The sequence below is a fragment of the Eurosta solidaginis genome, chromosome 1, assembly GCF_040869045.1.
Source record: "Eurosta solidaginis isolate ZX-2024a chromosome 1, ASM4086904v1, whole genome shotgun sequence".
Classification (NCBI taxonomy): Eukaryota; Metazoa; Arthropoda; class Insecta; order Diptera; family Tephritidae; genus Eurosta; species Eurosta solidaginis.
In genome coordinates, this window is record NC_090319.1 from 342333562 (window position 1) to 342352197 (window position 18636).

Genomic DNA, 18636 nt, shown 5'->3' on the forward strand with positions numbered 1-18636 from the left:
TTAATAGATAGGAGTTTTTGATCTCCTCCAGAGTTTCGATAACTTTTTGGCCTTCATATTACGTAATACAATCTTCAGTTTTTTTAAGTATAAGATATGTCACATGATGTTAAAGAGATTTTGCAGCCCATTGCTTGAAATTTCTTCTTTCCTGTTTGGTTGATCATGTGCATCTTAATTTTGATGTGTTTTTTTGCATACCCTGATCATATGTATGTATGAAAGCAAGTGCAATAAGCCAACTGGTGTGTGCAATGCGTGTTAAATATTTGCTATTTAATTTTTTGTTTTTTTAGAAATGCTAGGGACGTGTTTTAAAACTTTCCGAAGGGATTGTTAAGCATGTTTTTTTTGTCTTAATTTCCGTTAAAGTTGCCGTGTGTCAAAAGCCAGTATTTAGATACAACTCTGATTAAGTATTTCATAACTTTCTGCATTTCCTTTTTCATTATAAAGAGTTTTTTAAGTTTTTTTTTAAATAATGTTATGTACGGATTATGCAGTTCAACATCTGTCTGATTATTTATGTTTATTTTTTTATTTAAACTTTTTTTTGTAATACAATTTAGTTTTAAATGAAATATTTTGTATTATTTTAAATTTTTTAAAAATGTTTGGACTAAGTATTAGATTACAGCACCACATTTGTTATCATTTACTTTTAACTTTACATATACACGAAGAGTTCAACGAATCAAATTTGGTTAAATATTTGAATTTACTTGAATTTGCAACTACAATATTTTGTATTTTGTATTTTTTTTTTTTGGTTTTATTTTTTTTACTAAGCCATATATAATTTACCGTTTGACGGCAGTTGTTTTCTAAAATTTGTTTATTTATTATTGTTTTTGGTTTTTTGTATTGCCAATGCTGCCTCTAGTACCTATTTCCATACTTTTTCCATAAACAATTACTTAATTTTTTATTTTTTTTTTTTTGAGAATATACTTAGTTATGCATTAATTTAATTGTTACTTTTGTTTTATTCTCATTGAGGCGACGTTCACTTCTTAAATACTTTTTAAACTTATATTTATTTAGTTATATTCTATGTATGTATATATATATGTATATAATGTGTAGTACTTAATATTAATTATTTATCTACATATATATGGGGTATTCCATCCCATTTCGACCAATTTTGAACCCGACCCCTTTAGAATTGGCTGAAAGTTTTTCTTCTTTTTCTAGCTTACGAAAGACGTTTTTCAGAAGTTTTTAAAATTTTTTCATCCAACTCAAAAAAAGTTATGAATTTAAAAAAAAAAAACACCGTTTTTGTTTTCCAAATGCTATAACTTTTTCAAAAATTGACCGTTTGGGATCTTTTTTTTTTTTTTAATTTGTTTTTAAATGTACTTTTCGGAAAAAATTCAAAAAAAATTTTAAAGTTTTTTTTTTGTAAGTTTTCAGTTTTTCGAGATTTTTCGAATTTCGCCCTTTTTTTCTCATAAAAAACTTCAATCAATTCTGCAATCATCCCCAATAATCCCGGAGCGGGCCGAGAATTTTTTTTTTTTTTATTTAATTGAAAAAAAAAACTTAAAATTTTTTTTTGTATTTTTTCCGAAAAGTACATTTAAAAACATATTTAAAAAAAAAATGATTCCAAACGGTCAATTTTTGAAAAAGTTATAGCATTTAGAAAAAAACACCGTTTTCCAACTCAAAATAAGTTTTAAATATTTTGAAAAAAACGGTGTTATAACTTTTTCAAAAACTTACCGTTTGGGATCATTTTTTTTTAAATATGTTTTGAAATGTACTTTTCGGAAAAAATACAAAAAAAATTTAAAGTTTTTTTTTTCAATTAAATAAAAAAAAAAAAAATTCTCGGCCCACTCCGGGATTAGTGGGGATGATTGCAGAATTGATTGAAGTTTTTTATGAGAAAAAAAGGGCGAAATTCAAAAAATCTCGAAAAACTAAAAAATTAGAAAAAAAACTTTAAAAATTTTTTTGAATTTTTTCCGAAAAGTACATTTAAAAACAAATTTCAAAAAAAAAAAGATCCCAAACGGTCAATTTTTGAAAAAGTTATAGCATTTTCAAAACAAAAACGGTGTTTTTTTTTTTAAATTCATAACTTTTTTTGAGTTGGATGAAAAAATTTTAAAAACTTCTGAAAAACGTCTTTCGTAAGCTAGAAAAAGAAGAAAAACTTTCAGCCAATTCTAAAGGGGTCGGGTTCAAAATTGGCCGAAATGGGATGGAATACCCCATATATATATTTGCATATGGCTACTACATATACATACATACATATATTTTGCATTTTATTATTGCTACAAATAAAAACAAGAAAACTTAATATATTGGACTTTATTACCCCACAGAAACCCGTTATCTATTTGTGGTCCCATTTTCTTAACAAAAATAAGACTTGGATTCACTCGGAACATCAGCAGCCGAATCTGAACACGCTCACAATACAATCTAATATTTCTTTGTTGGTATAGCATCTTTATTATAACCGTAATCGTTTGTAGCCATGTTGAGAAAGCCTCAGTAAAGTACGGAAATTAACTGTGTAAATTGGTTGTTGCAATAACTAGTAACGACATTTTAGTTAAATTTTATCTACAAAAATCACCATACCGGAAATGGTGGAGTGACATAAGGTCAACATCCAAAAGATCAATTGACGTTATGCCCACTTCAATGGCCATCAGATCAGTGGGCTTTCTGAACACTTCAAATGCTTTATGAGCTCTCCCAATTTGACTTTATGGCCATTTAGAAATTGCGTTTGTCCTTATGACCATTTTGGAAAAAAGACCAATATCAAATACAGCAATTTAAAATCAGCACAAAAAAAAAAAAACTTTCGCAGTATTGGTTGGACGTTCAGTTGGTTGAATATGTTCTTCTTATTTCAGAGACGTCGTCACCGGCTAGCTTTAACCTTGTTTGGAATTTCAAACAAAGTAATTGATAATAAACAAAAAATCCAGCATTATCAGTGGTTTGCACCAGATGGCGCAACACTGAATAAATATAGTTGGCAAAAGGAATAGAAGTAGCAAATTTTCCAGTCAAACAAACCACCGCTGTATAGCTTAATGGTTAGCGCAGCGTGCCTAAACCGTACTGATGATGAACGCTTAGCACCCTTCGAAATGGATCTATCTGCGCAGCTATGGCAGGTTGTCCGAAAAATTTTCTACTTACTATTCCAAAAACAAAATAAAATTTTTCAAATTAGGAAAAAAATTATTGTTCTGGCCTTGAGCTCGAATCGAACCTTGAATCATTGCGCAATTTTTTATTCGAAATTTGCTATACACTTTTAAGTAAATACATAAGTTCCTTTTACCTCGCTTAAACCTGGGGCAGTTTTCCATTCTATTCTTCAATAGCATTTGTGGCCATTTGAAGTGGTCATAAAGTCAATTGACGTTTTGGCCATTAACCTTATATCACGCTATCCCGCAAAATATTACCATTCAAACCCGATATCGATAAGCATTACATATTACGAAAATATAATAAAATGTAATATAAGTTTAAAAAGTGGAAAAATATTGTCGACTTCACTTTCGGTATGTGCCGATATTCTAGTTTCGGTACCTGAAAATCTTGTTGTGTTAACAGTGCTTCACTCCATTCAGTAGGCGCAACCACTTACAAATTGTCATTCAAGTTCTCTAACGAGAGTCGAAGGAACCTAGCGGTTACAACAGGGGTGAACCATAGGGAAGTTGCTGTTGTAGGCGGCGGTTACAGATTAAAGTATCTAAGTGAGTAGGACAGGGTGACTGGTGTCTGCTTTCATCTTCTGCAAGGGTAGAATAGTATATGTCAATAAAGGGGTTGACTGTGCGCGACCTAGCAAAGGTGTTAACGATTATGTGTGGGTTTTGCTTAGGGTCTCCTTATGCTTATCTGCATCAAATGGCTGCGTATGCAGGTGATGCATCTCATCATAGTGCTTACGGAGATGTTTCCTTATCCCTCTTGGAGGCGGGTCTAAATCAAACAGTTGTTTGCTGGGCTGTGTTTTCATTTAATTTGAAAATCGTTTGTTTTCTTCTTGTTCGTCAATACTGTCATAATAGCGGCACACAGATTGATTATTGTTTTGTAGCACTGAGTATTGGAACTTCCTAACATAGGCTTTGCCTAACACAGACCGATCGTCTGACTACAGTGATTCTACTTCAATCTAAGGCAACCACATTATCTAAACTATAATGTTTTACTAGAATGTTTTACTAGAAAGTCAAGACGACAGGGTAAAGTTTAAAAATGATATTATCCCCATTTGGGCCAAAAGTGGAGTTACGACTGTTTACCTCTCAGCTACAAATATATGTTTGATAACTTTTTAAGTGATTTCGACAACATCAAACATATAGCTCTCGATAATAAAAATCTCTGCTAAAAAAATTTGCAACAATGTTAATAGGGCTGATTACATGCACGATGGCTAATACAAAGCGTCATCTATCAAATTATTTTTACACATCTTTTTATGAATATCGATATTTTCGGCGCATCATAGCAGCACGATTATTATTCACGATTGCCGCTGTTGCTAAATCAAATTTAACTACATTTTTGGTAGGAGACAGAGAGTGGCGTCCTTTTTATTTTATCAATAAAAACTAAAATATAATTTAATATAATTTATATATGTGACCGATGTGTTCAAAGTGGTCAAGTAACCAATGCTTGGCTACGGTAGCTTTTGTGGTCGTGGTCTGTAGCTGCCGAGTACAATGTAATCAGGCCCTGAAGCGGCCGCTGATGCACTTTGCGATTATTATCTCTCTCGTTTTGTATGTTTTTTGTTTTTGTACATTACATATACATGCGTCCGTACATATTTATTTACATGTGAGTTTTCTATTATTACATGTCTTAAATATCAACATATATTGACTAAATAATAAAGTAGTAGTATGTAGTAAATAATTGTTATATAAACTTTTAACTATATTTTATTAATTAGTTATATTATATTGTTGTTCGTCTTTTTACTGACTATTGATTTCTTAATATTGATCATTATAGTTTTTTTTTGTAATATTGCAATTTACTATAAATTAAAGTTTGTGTTTGATGTGTTAGAATTATTTTCAAAATTATATATGTAGGTATTGTGAGTAATTACGAGAGCTTGCTTGCAGTAATTATTTCAGGTTTTAGTTTCAATGTACCCGATGCTTTGATGTTATAGTAATGGTTTTGTAATTTATTTTAAATGAAACTGCAAAGTAATTGATTTGTTATGTGTTTTGACATAAAACACCGATTGTGTCCATGGTGTATACGGTTATAGTAATTTAGAGTACAAATAATGCACTGTAATGCAATTGTAATGTAAAATTGTAAATATATTTAAAGTAGTAGTAATTATATTTCTACTGAACGTCATGCTGAACATATATCCAGTAGATATTGCGGGAAAGGCGGCTGCGGCAAGGTCGTTGGTCAGACTTCGTGATATGGGCTATGGGCTTTCTGAATTTGGACACTCTAGCCTTCTAGACTATTGTATGCCGATAACTGCTCCCTATATAACCTTCACCCCAGTCATTCCACCAAGAGAGGAGTGGGGAAGAGGAATTATCTGGGGCATGGGACCGGTTAACTTGTTTACGGATGGGTCAAAGCTGAACGGAAAGGTTGGTGGGGGGTCTTTTTTCAAGAGCTAAACGTAAGCCGAAAGTGAAGTTGGCTGATCACTGCAGCGTATTGCAAGCGGAAGTTGCTGCGATTAAGGATGCGGTGGATGAAATGATATCCAGTGCTACTACGGTTAGGGAATTTAACATCTACTCGGATAGACAAGCGGCTATTAAGGCCTTGAGCTCAACTACAGTGCGATCGAGGGTGGTCTGGGAATGCCTGACCTCGCTTGCGATTGCATCGAATTATTTTCCAATTAAGATTATATAGGTCCGTGGCCATAGTGATATCCCGGGTAACTGTCAAGTGGATCTCTTAGCCCGCATCGGTACAACTGAACCGGATGAGGATAGCTGTAGGGATTTCGGCATCCCGCTGGCCACCTGTGGATTGCTCCTCCATAGCTGGGCCTCGTGTCAGCTCAGCACACGTTGGGCGGACACCACGTCTTGCAGGGTAGCAAGATCTTTCTGGCCGAAAGTGGATGACAGGAGGTCTGCTGCGATAATTGTGTTCACTAAGGCTCACCTATCAATGGTCATTGGGGTTTTGACAGGGCACTGTCCCATTGATATCCATACGGTACGTCTCAATATACAGGAAAATCCATCCTGCTGCAGCTGTATGGAGGATGATGAGGTGGAATCACTAAATCACTTTATGCTTGATTTCCCAGCTTTTGGCAAAACTAGGCGAAAGTACTTTGGTCGCGACTCACTTGGATCTTCCGAGGATTTATCCAAAGTTGAGATCGGTATCATTCGGAACTTTACCGTTGCTACCCAACGATTCTCTAAGTAGCTAGATCTAAGTCACCGTTATTTTTAGTGTATGTGGTACCACAACGGACCTTCGTGTTGTCCAAGTGAGCTATCCTTATCAGGGCAGCTACCACCTAACCTAACATAACCTAATTATATTTCTCATATATGCATGTGACATGCGCCAAAAGTTAAATGAAATTGTAATGCAGTTGGTGTGCATTTCTTACCAAACTGAATTCGAATTGTAATGTAAATTTAAGATCACCTGAATTCTGGTCAAGAAGTGTGTGTGTGAACGCAACCGCGAGTTGAAAAGGGAAGCGATACAAATGTACAGGAAGAAAAAAAGGCAGAGGCATAAATGCTTTAGTGCGAGGAGCATGAGCTGCTAGCCACCAAGAATAATGTCCGCCGAAGAATTCGGCGACAGGCGAAAGGTTTCCACTTCGGGACGAACTCCCACTACAACGAAAACGGTAACCTATTAACCTATGTATGTCCAGAGGGTACTTAGATTACAGACGGAGCACTTTTCTGCTCTGCCAAATATAGAAAATGGAGACAGCTATGTGCCGTCCAGGGATCCCGCAATCGATGATGATGTAATTAATGTCCCCCACCTCATTTTGCCGATGTCAGGATAGCAATAGCTAGATTAAAAAATAGCAAGTCTGCGGGAGCTGATGGATTGTCAAATACAGCGGTAAACGAGGTTTCAGACAGGATGACCCCATATCATACGACTTTTATAACTTGATGCTAGAGAAAATAATACAAGCTACCGTGTGCAATAGGTGGCGTATGCTGACGACATTGATATCATTGACCGGAACAGCCGAGGCGTAAGTTTTGCTTATTTCAAACTGGAAAAAAGTGGAAAAGATGGTGACGGCAAGTACCGATGAAAATTTAATCATGAGCTGCACAAGCTTTACGTAGACATCAACATAGTCTAGCGAATTAAAAAACAGCCGCAACGCTGGCTAGGTCATATTATGCGAATTGAAGATGATGCTCTGCCGCCACTCCGTTGGATGGATCAAGTGGAAAACGATTTGAGCTCCCTTGGTGTGATCAACTGGCCGGTCAATAAAGACCTCTCATAGACTGTATGTCTACATCATGTTGTCAGAAGCTTTATTTCTACCTCGAGATTTGGCAACTCTGCCGCCCCTAGAAGATGGAGCCCTAACCGTGAGAGCGCATAACACGAATACAGAATATGCTCAAACATTTCCTCCTGCAGCTCGCATTTACCTACCTTTAGCTACTGACGAAGCCTAACGCATGTGAGTTTAGCGTGGTAGGATTTGCAAATGATCTTTGAAATTTTGCAGCCCCCTGCTTCTGTTCACGCCTTGCCTGCTTGATGCATATTTTATATTATTGCAATCAACAATATAATGCTGGAACTTAAATCTTTGTGGGCAAAACTAGGTCCACAGCCTGCGATTGGTAAAAATCATGGAATTGTGTAATCCTAGAATTGTGAAAATGCAATATCTAAAAGAACACTGTATTTTTATTTGTGCAGTTTGAATCGAAGCAAAGTTTCCAATGCTTCGTACGTGCTATACATTTTGTACAAAATAAGTGTGATATCTTATACATCAACTGCCTGACATGACGTTCAAGATGGCTTCTTTTTAGCGTTTTGACAGGATGTTCTATATTGCGGCGCATTCGGTCGGCTATCTTTACCAGGTGATAGAAAGAGACGCAGGACAAAACCACGATATCATTATTAAAATTAGGTGACCCTGTCTATTTGCTATTTTGACAACTATGCCTAAGATATCGCACTTATCCCATCAACAATGTGTGCTATACTTAATAAAGTTCTATATAGAAAACCGTGGAAACATTATACAATTAAATATTTTACAACGAATACGATATTATTGTGATTTTTTGAATTGTTTGTGTACCAATAGAAAAAATAAAAAATAGGCTATTTTTTGGAGATGTGGTCCTTTTTTCGATGAATTTAGGTCCCAAATGAAAACATGGCATGGCAACCTTGAAAGTAGTGCACACACATTTTTTACAAAGTTATTATACTATGTTCAAACAGAAACATAAATTGAGGCAATTTCGATTTAAATTGAGTGGTGTTCATACAACTCAATTTAGCTTACACAATAGTAATTTGATAGCTGGTTGGCTCATCTCTACAGCAACAACATACCTTTGTTGAGACTGTCAAAATGTGCGCGTTGGTATTAGGCGAATGGAATGGAACGAACACATACAACTTTGAAATTTTTGTTTGTTGTAAGAATTTGTGTTCAATATTTTGGTTTAATTTTGAGTTTTCCATCTTCTTTTGACTCCAGTGAAATGGAAAAAAATTAAATCAGCTGAGCATGTGTAACTGATGTTTAAATCTACTCAATAAACACACAAGGTTGCATTTGCAGTTTGAAACAATTTATTACGCAATTTTTTTTAAATTGGCAATTTATTATTACAATTTATTATATGTGACCCGGTCTATGAAAAGGTGACTTATGACACAAAAAAAAACAGCTGTTTCTCGCAAAAAAACAATAGTTAACAGCTGTTTCTCGCAAAGAAACAATAGTTAACAGCTGTTTCTCGCAATTTCTTTTTTGAGTCATAAGCCACCTTTTCATAGACCGGGTCATATATAATAAATTGCGTAATAAATTGCCCAAATGGTATAGATTGCCAATTTGGTGTGTGTTTGTACATAGTATTACTCGTAATGCAGTTTTAATCTAGTGGAAGCGTAGCTAGAATTAAATGTAATGCAATTACATCAAACAAGCTCAGGTAACTACCGTTATGATTTTTTGCTTTCATTATCTAGTAAATACCATATATTACTGTACACTTAAATATGCATTTGTACGTATGTGTGTATTAGAGCGGGTCAAATTTTTGCCCATCAGGAGTATAGGATAAACATAATCTACAGATGATTCTAAGAAACATTGCTGAAGACACCATAGCTCTAAGTCCGGTTTCGAGGGGCCCACTTTTGCAAAATATATATTTTGCATTTGAATGTAGGGTTTGGCCAAAAAAACTTCATAGCTTCTGATAGAATTATAGGAAAAATATCATATTGGGCTTACTTTAAAGGTATTTTACGAACATTTCAGAATCTGTATTAATATCTATAGTGTTCTTGAATTTTAGTAGAGATATCAGGCTTAAATTATGGGAAATTAGCCTAAAATGAACCTTTAAATATTATATTATCATTTTAAACAAATTTCTTATAGACATTTTTTTTTTTTTTTCTTTACAGCTTAAATAGTTCAGAATGTTTACAATAACTTTCATCCAGACAGTTTTTCTTTTTTTCCAATTCGTTTCAGTAGAAAAAATTTTCAAAAAAACCTATATTTTCAAGTAAAAACAAACATTTTTTTTTCCTAAAACGAAATCGAAAAAAAGAAAAACTGTCTGAATGGAAGTTATTGGAAATATTCTGAACTTAGCTGTAAAGAAAAAAAAAATTCCATAAGAAATTCGTTAAAAATGATAATATAATATTTAAGGGTTCATTTTAGGCTAATTTCCCATAATTTAAGCCTGATATCTCTACTAAAATTCAAGAACACTATAGATATTAATACAGATTCTAAAATGTTCGTAAAATACCTTTAAAGTAAGCCCAATATGATATTTTTCCTATAATTCTTTCAGAAGCTATGAAGTTTTTTTGGCCAAACCCTACATTCAAATGCAAAATATATATTTTGCAAAAGTGGGCCCCGCGAAACCGGACTTAGAGCTATGGTGTCTTCAGCAATGTTTCTTAGAATTATCTGTAGATTACTTTTTTGCTATACTCCTGATGGAAAAAAATTCATCCATACAATTTGACCCGCTCTAGTATGTATGTATTAAAAAGTAAACGTGTATATAGTATAATTATTAAAAATTAATTTAAGTACATATTTGTTGTTTACTTAATTGTTTATGTCTGCTAGTTTTGTTCACTGCTTCATTTTGTGTGTGCTTTTTGACTATTTACTTTTCATAAATTTATTATTGCTAATTTGAATTAATTAATAAAATACTTAGTAATTTCAACACCCTCTTGCCACCTATACGATCATTCTTCACTCCAATCAGGAAAAATATAAACCAAATTTATACATACCACTCCTTAACATCCTTGGAATCTCGCTTCTTTGGTTTAGGTTGCACCAGCCCTGCCATTTGCGGACGCCCATCAGCGCCAGTATTAGCCATACCAGAACTAATACAACCATAACCGCCACTATTTACACCAGCAGAACCAAGCATGCTGCCACTACCGCTTCTACCACCCCCACCACCACCACCACTGACACCACTACCACCACCACCTCCGCCGCCGGCGCCGCCGCCACCACTACCTGTATTATGTCCATTACTCAAATTCTGATGATGTGTATCGGTATGTCGTTGCTGATGATAGGAACCGTTTGTACTACTATTACCCAATAATGCAGCATTGGGATTATGTCCATAGGTGGTCTTACCACCTTCTGTCTTATAATTACGATCACCGGTCGATTTGAGCCATAACACCAGCAATATGACTAATATTACAGCTATTAATATACCAGCCACAATACCAATTATCATAGCTGTGCGCTCATCCTCGATCGAATTAACACGTCCACCTTTACCTTTGGAACGATAGTTATTACCGTAAGTTGGCGGTTGTTGTGGTGGTAATTGATAATATGGCGGTGGTTCATGTGGTATTGGTAAATGCGGCGATGGACGTTCTTCGGGTATATGTGCATGTTCACCATTGAAAATCATATTTGATTTATCATCTTCTTCGCCACCGCCATGATGTTGTTCGCCACCAGCACCACGTTCTCCACCACCGCTAAATACATGAACAATATCATATGGTGTAGTTGGATGTTCTGTAGCAGTTGAATGTATCTCGGGTGGTGATGTTGCTTGACTTGTTGTTGTTGTCATAGTTGATGTTGATGCTCGCTGCGTAGACGTTGTATATACAGAAGTGGGTGGCGAAGCTTGCCGTTGCTGTGTTATTATAGCCGTGGTTGCACTAAATGGTACTGTGGTTTCACGTGGTGCATACGTTTGACTTTCAGTTCGTGTCATTTTACTGCTTGAGATTGTGGTACTTGAACGCTGTTGCTCTGTGGTCGAGGATGTGTCTGTGCGTCGGTGAGTAAGATCAGTTGTGGAAGGTACCACTTCATTGTTGCTTTCTGCAATGAAGATGAATCCAGTTTTATACATTTTAATATAATCGTTACAATATGGATATGGATAGAATAAGATTATTTCATTTAGAAGGTTAGATACTTTTTTTTTAGGTATAAATACTTAATTCGATTCCAGCTGTATAGTTAACCTAAAAAAATAGTGTCTGTGGATTATAAGAACACAATTGAGCGTAGCGTGTCTGTGAAAATTTCAATACCTATAAGTATTAGGGTGGGACGATTTGTATGGACGAAAGTTGACCGTTATCGCGCCATCGATTTTTCGATAGCATTTGGGCTCAGGTAAAAAAGTTCCAGTACGCATACCCAAAAAAATAAATTTTGAGCGTGCGAAATTTCATTTTTTTTTACTTTTTTTCGACTTTGATTTTTCAGGTTTTTTTCATGACCTACTAAAGAAATTTTCATTTGATTGTAAAATTTTCATGTATACCCTGCCCGACCCAAAAATCTCCGCTAAAAACGTTTCTTTTTCAAAAAACTGTTATAGCCAACGTTTTTAGCGGACATTTTTGGGTCGGACAGGGTATACATGAAAATTTTACAATCAAATGAAAATTTTTTAGTAGGTCATGAGCCCAAATCCTATCGAAAAATCGATGGCGCGATATCGGTTAATAAATCGAGCCAGTCTAATAAGTGTATCTATAACCGTTGTTGCATTGCATTAAAAGAATTCACCTACATGTTGCAGGTACTAGACCTGCAAAAACAATTTTTTGTTAATTTCGATTGATTTGCATACGGTTGGTTGGATCAGCTGTTTTATATTGTGGCGAATGTTGACATCACTAGGCTGTTAGTGAACAATCACGCAACAACAAAAGCATTAAATCGAACCACATTGGTGTACATGAACACATAAATTATCATTTATACACATACATAGAAGGCGACAGAGAGCTATCTCGCACACACAGATATAGTCATCAGCAAAGTTCTTACTCACACATGCACACGCATATATGTAGCTCAATTACCAAGAGATACAGCAGTTCTAGAAGGCGAAACGTTTAGAAATATGCGAATGAAGCAACGGAGAGTATAAAAGCAGCGCAAGCTGAGCAGTCAGTAATCAGTTTGATTTAAACACGCTATCAGTTGCGAAGTGAAGTTTAATTGTTAAGTAGAATTGTATTACTCCCAAAGTAGTCTAATAAAGGCCATTTTGTAATACAGAATATTTGAGTGATTTATTCAACAGTTTAGCGATTCGAACGTTAGCAGAAGGTTGAAATAAGCGCATTTTCCCTAAATTCGTTACAATATGGATATGGATATGGCAATTATGCTAGAACTTTGGTACATATGCAGATGGATCTAAAAGTAAAAACGATTTCAGCGGCTTTCGAAGTCAGCTGCAAAAATATAGATATTGTCTTCCGAATTTCAAAACTGGACCAAACCTGATAGCCCATTCGCAATCAGTACATCAGAGTGTATGGATGTATTTGTGACGAGCTGAGTTTCTAACCCTTATAATACCTGTTATATAAGCTCGAAAAGAAAAAAATTAATACAATTGATATCAAATAGCAAAACAGACCACGCCTACGTTTTATTTTTTTTTTTTCTAAATACAATGAATGAATAAAATACGTTCGAAAGAGTGCAATTACTTCGCAAAACGTAAAAATATGTAGCTTGTCTGCTTATGATGCAATCTCTTCAAATGAACAATTTTTGGTCCAAATACTCTTGATTTTGGAGCCTTTCTTGACATCGTGCCTTCAACAATATACATATAACCAGCGGCCATGGTAAGGGCACTACTTGTCCTGGAAGTCAAATCGACTCTGGTAGAATTCATCACAAGACTGCTGAGTGGCGATGTGGGGTAAGCGACGGCTCGGAGAAAGATGAGAAGGTACTAGGACCGTGATTGGGAACGAAATGGTTCATGATTTTCATCGGCCGATACCGGACGTGCTCGGCCCAAGTTAAAATTGTAATATAATAAAAATGCTGTTTGTTCGCATTGTTTTTAACTACAAAAAAATTTTGAATAAAGTCGCAAACAAGCATATTTTGTTCGGATTCAGTTAAAAGGTGATAATACTTCCAATTTAACAAAAAATTATTGAAAATTAATATTTTATAGCCTGTTGAAGGAAACACGTGGCTAGCTGAAAGTCGTATTCAATTAGAGCACATGCTCGGATGATAGTATCAGGTGATTAAACTTTTTCGGCCCTTCTGTAGCATAGCCCAGGTAAAATGGGCTGGAAATTAGTAGCTTTTGCTTCCGTCCTAGAAATCCGTGTGAGTGGGAAATTTCTGAGCACACTGAGGGATCTTTTTGCAGGTTACCTAAGTGTCGTGAGCAGCTGGTCTGATCCATGAGCATAAGCTGTCAACCCAAAACTCAGCTGGTTCTTTTACGAGGAGGCCAAAGATTTCTAAATTTAGAACACCCTCGATGGGAGGGAGTAACACTGGTGCTTACATGGAGGGCTATGTCCATTGGGATTATTCTTGACAATAAGTTGTCATGGAACTTATAGTGTTTTATTTTCCACATGAACATTTTGCCATCAAATATGCCGTCATTACAAAAGCTCGTCCATGCACACAGTAAAAGTTATAAATTTTGCATGGAAAAATAGAATTTAAAATGTACCACTCATATTAGTCAGAAAAGAAATCACCATTAATGTGGAAGGCAGGGTTGGGAAGGCTTCGGTTGCCTTGTACTGCTGTATACAGGCAATAGGCAAACGCTTGAGGTGTTCATTCATCCAATTGGTGCAGCTGTCTGCGGTGGTTTGAATAAAAAGGATCCTTCGTACGACAACTACACTGCCAGTAAGCGCAATATTGGAATTGTACCCGATTGACTTCGTGGGAAAAATAATTGAGTATTGCAATAGAAGCTCGGAGCCAGCCGAAAATGTATGATGTGTAATTATTGCTGCGTCTTCCAGACGTATGTCATCGTTGTTAAGGACGCGGTAGGTGGGACGCCATCCGCCCCTTCACCGGTGAGGGACTGCTTGACCTCCCGGGGGGTAGCACCCAACCACTTCTTGATAAAAATTATCGAGACACTAGGTAATAAGGAAATCCTTGGGAACTCTTACGCTGATTGCTTGTTCCGATGAAGCTCTTGCAAACAAAACGGGGACTTTGGGATAACGCTGGACACTTGCTCCCTGATTCTGCTAACAAACCCTTGGCTGACACCAAGCTGACACTAGCAAGGTATTTCTAGCCAATCGTTGACTGTAACGTGGCTGAGCTATAAGGTACAAAGAATGAGTATCCAATTGAACTGCCCTCTCCTCTCCCATAGCCGAACATAATCTTATACCCAGAAAAAACTTGAAATTGCTTTACAGTCATATATCTAAAAATATTCTTCTTTACACACTTTTAATTTTTTTTACTAATTTTTCATTTTTCTCATAATGATAGATATTGCGCTTCGAATTTTTCAAATTGGCATAGTACAACGCCGGCAGCAACGGGAAGGCAAGGTCCCTACTGACGGGTGGGGATGACTTGGTTTACCTTTGAGTGTGAAGTCCTTATCCAAAAGCAAAGAAATTGTTGAAACATGCACGTGTTCCAGCTTCATCATAACTTTATTTAAATTTGTTTCTAATCGTATTTCATTTTATAGTATTTTTTTTTTTTTTTTTGCAAAACAAAAGCAGATTAACAGATATGTAAGCTTATCGCAGATTAACACTAGACTTTGTTCTTGTTCATTAGACCGAACCATTTGAAAAAAAAAAACTTTCCGTGAAATATTATAAAAAAAAGCTATCAATGTTTAGTATTGGCACACCTTAAGAAAAAGGGAAAAATGCCCAACAAACTTCCATATTTCCTCAGTGTATCGATATTTTATTATATGGCGGCCACCGTGGTATGATGGTAGTGTGCTCCGCCTATCACACCGTATGCCCTGGGTTCACACCATGATTCAATTAGTGGAGGTTTGTTCTCCAATGATGGCAAACCTTTGACACTCCCAAATTGAGAAATCTGGACGGGTTGCTTTTACGGAGTAAGGAAAACGGGGAATAATTCAATCCCCTTCAATGAAAATTGTAGTAGAAAAGTATCTTTGGTAGTATATTAGTAGTGATAATAAATTTGTAAATGCCAAAAGTTTTTGGGGAAATAATTCATTTCTTCCTAAATATTTCATGAATTAATAAAGTTATGTTGGTTTGGTCATTCTTCCAGAAATTGTTTGAAGAATGCCGTACGTTAGAATTTTATTCAAAAATGCACTATTTCAAAAACCACCTATATGAGCACAAGTTCAATGGATTTTGTCATAAGAGGGAGTTAATGAAAAGCATTCTGAGATGAAGCGTTCTTCAATCTAACTGTAATATAGGGCGGTTTTGTGACAAATCCTGAATTGGGAAATGTTTGAAAAATACGATTTTGAACAGGCAGCTGACATGGGGTAATACGCTACTCAGCAGCCGCAATGAACTGACAAAAACAAAAATAAAAGAAAATGACTTATTTTCTTAGAACTTTATATTCCTACCTTGACTTTGACAGAAGAATTAAGCGGGAGTCATTGGTGCCGTATGTCGAATCACTGTAGTCGTATCCCTAACGTAATCAGCTGTTTATCGTTACGACGGTAAACCAAAAACCAATTGGTTGGGTACGATACGGTTACGACCTTAGCGCCACCAATAATCGATTGCATTGATTCCCATAAGGTTGGTCGAATCAGCTGTTATAAGGTTACCGATACGGTTACCCATAAAGCACCAGTGTCTGCAGCTTTAAGCTTTTGTGCGGTCCTGCTATACAGTGAGTATTCACCTTTTTATTCTGAAATTTCGAAAAGCTCTTCCTTTAATTATTCAAGCGTTCCGAATAAGCCGTAAATTTAGAATATTCGGAATACGTTCATTTGATACTACCTCACGAAGTCCGAATATATCCGAATACGCGCCCGAAATATCGAGAGAAGTGTCAAAAGACGCATATCGACCTCGATAACAATAATTCGAAGGCAGAAATAAAAATTTTACTCGTTCAAAAGATATTGCCGAAAACCCGAAAAATTACCACTGGTTGCGTTGGCGGCCTTCAGCCGAGCTTATAAAAAATTGCCCTGGCCGGTCTACCAATGAGGTGGGATCAAAATTAAATGCGTGCAAAATCCCTTTGTACACAAAATCTTTTTCAGTGCACAAAAACATTATAACAACCACATGAAAATTGCCAACTTCAACTTCAAATATCTCCGGCAGAGATACAATTTTTCTTTCCCGCCTTCGGATTATTGTTGTCGAGGTCACCCCTCTCGATATTTTTGGACGCGTATTAGCAGTAGACTCCTGTTCTAGACTTTTACCTGAATCAGTTAACATGCCCAATGAGTACATTTCGTTATGGCATCTCCATTATATACTAACGACATTTTTATGTGAACCAATTTAATAGTCGAGGTTTTGACGTTGAACGATGAATTTTGAATTGATTTAGGTTTCGTATATTTACAGGTTTATGAAAGTGCACGATTTCTTGGTGTCCTCACTTTTCATAAAATTACCTGTGTTCAATGTTCAGCCATCCTTATAGATCGAGGCATAGTTAATAAATTCACTATAAAACTAAAAAAAAAATGTTCTAAGGAATTATGCAGTTCAGTACTTATCGGTTATTTGTAAACTGCTTCCTATTTCTACCACTAAAATTTTTCGAAAATTCGCAAAGAAACAACACAGTTAATGGATGTCAATTCGATTTGGGAGCAAAATGGCTGCAATTGTCAAAAAATGTGTCTGTCGAGTAAACCTCTTGTGATTGAATCATGGTTTCACACCCAGGGCAAAGCAACATCAAAATTTTAGAAATAAGGTTTTTCAATTAGAAGAAAATTTTTCTAAGCGGGGTCGCCCCTCGGCAGTGTTTGGCAAGCGCTCCGAGTGTATTTCTGCCTTGAAAAGCTCAGTGAAAACTCATCTGCTTTGCAGATGCCGTTCGGAGTCGGCATAAAACATGTAGGTCCTGTCCATCCAATTTGTAGGGAAAATCAAGAGGAGCACGACGCAAATTGGAAGAGAAGCTCGGCCTAAAATCTCTTCGGAGGTTATCGCGCCTTACATTTATTTTATTTTTATCGATATTTTACCGGTCACTTTGCCTAATAAGAAAAAAAAACAAAAAAAAATATTTCTTTTTCCTTGAAAAATGTGAAATTAAAAAAGCTGTCCCCAATCGTTTTGAAAACTCTGTACAAAAATCTCAGATTTTTTAATGTCTTTTGAATTTCTATTTCTCTTTCGATTCTTTGCTCTATTTTTGGACGTTGCACAAGCTGTTCCGGTCAGGTATTGAACCCAACACCTGTCCAAGAACATACAAGAACTGCATCTACAGGAAAATATGTACATTGTGCCTTTGCTAGGGTAGCCATCTTATGACTAGAATGAGGGCTTAGCCGAACCCCAGAGCGCCCTACTATGTAGCTTAGCGGCTTGAACACGCGCATCGCGCGGTATTTGAATAGAGCCTTCAACCCTACCGCAGCAATGAGCACTGCTATCACGAAGTGATTGATAAAATAAATTTAGGTAACAAAGAAGCTTCGGTTTACTCATAGATTTTAAAAGGAGAAAACGCTTGCTGCTTAATTGTTGACAAGAAAATAAACGACGAAGCAGTTCCTCAGTTCCTCACTGTAACGCTAACAGAGAGTTATTCCTTTTAGAAGTTGCGGCGAGTCTTACAGAATAATGTCCAGCACAGTAAAGTTGCGAAGAGCGAACTCCTCTTTATTGAGTATGGTTCGCTGTGGTTCTAAGCCTCTAGTCATTGATTTGTCTATGGGCAAACTTCATACCAGTAGCATGCTGGATGGTTTTCCAAGTAAAGAGGTCAGAGTTTAAGAATCACTTCTCTTCTTAAAGGAGGATAAAGATATTGCGTTACTTTCTAATATGGTAATTTCGTAATATTTACCTTTCCAATGCATATATTTAAATAAAATTCCCCCATTAAAACTAAAAATTTCC

At 35.9% G+C, this 18636-nt stretch overlaps 1 protein-coding gene across 18 annotated transcripts in view; it reads right to left on the reverse strand.

Annotated features, from left to right (window-relative positions):
• Positions 1–10187: 10187 nt before the first annotated feature.
• Nrx-1 (Neurexin 1) overlaps positions 10188–18636 on the reverse strand; it is a 119347-nt gene continuing 110898 nt past the window's right edge. For 17 of the 18 annotated variants that reach the window (XM_067762395.1, XM_067762394.1, XM_067762396.1 and 14 more), the window contains one exon: positions 10188–11620. In XM_067762395.1, the coding sequence (XP_067618496.1) occupies positions 10533–11620 (1088 nt within the window). In that variant the 3' untranslated portion in view covers positions 10188–10532. The remainder of the gene's footprint in view (positions 11621–18636) is intronic. The other variant, XR_010949063.1, reaches the window with a different exon arrangement.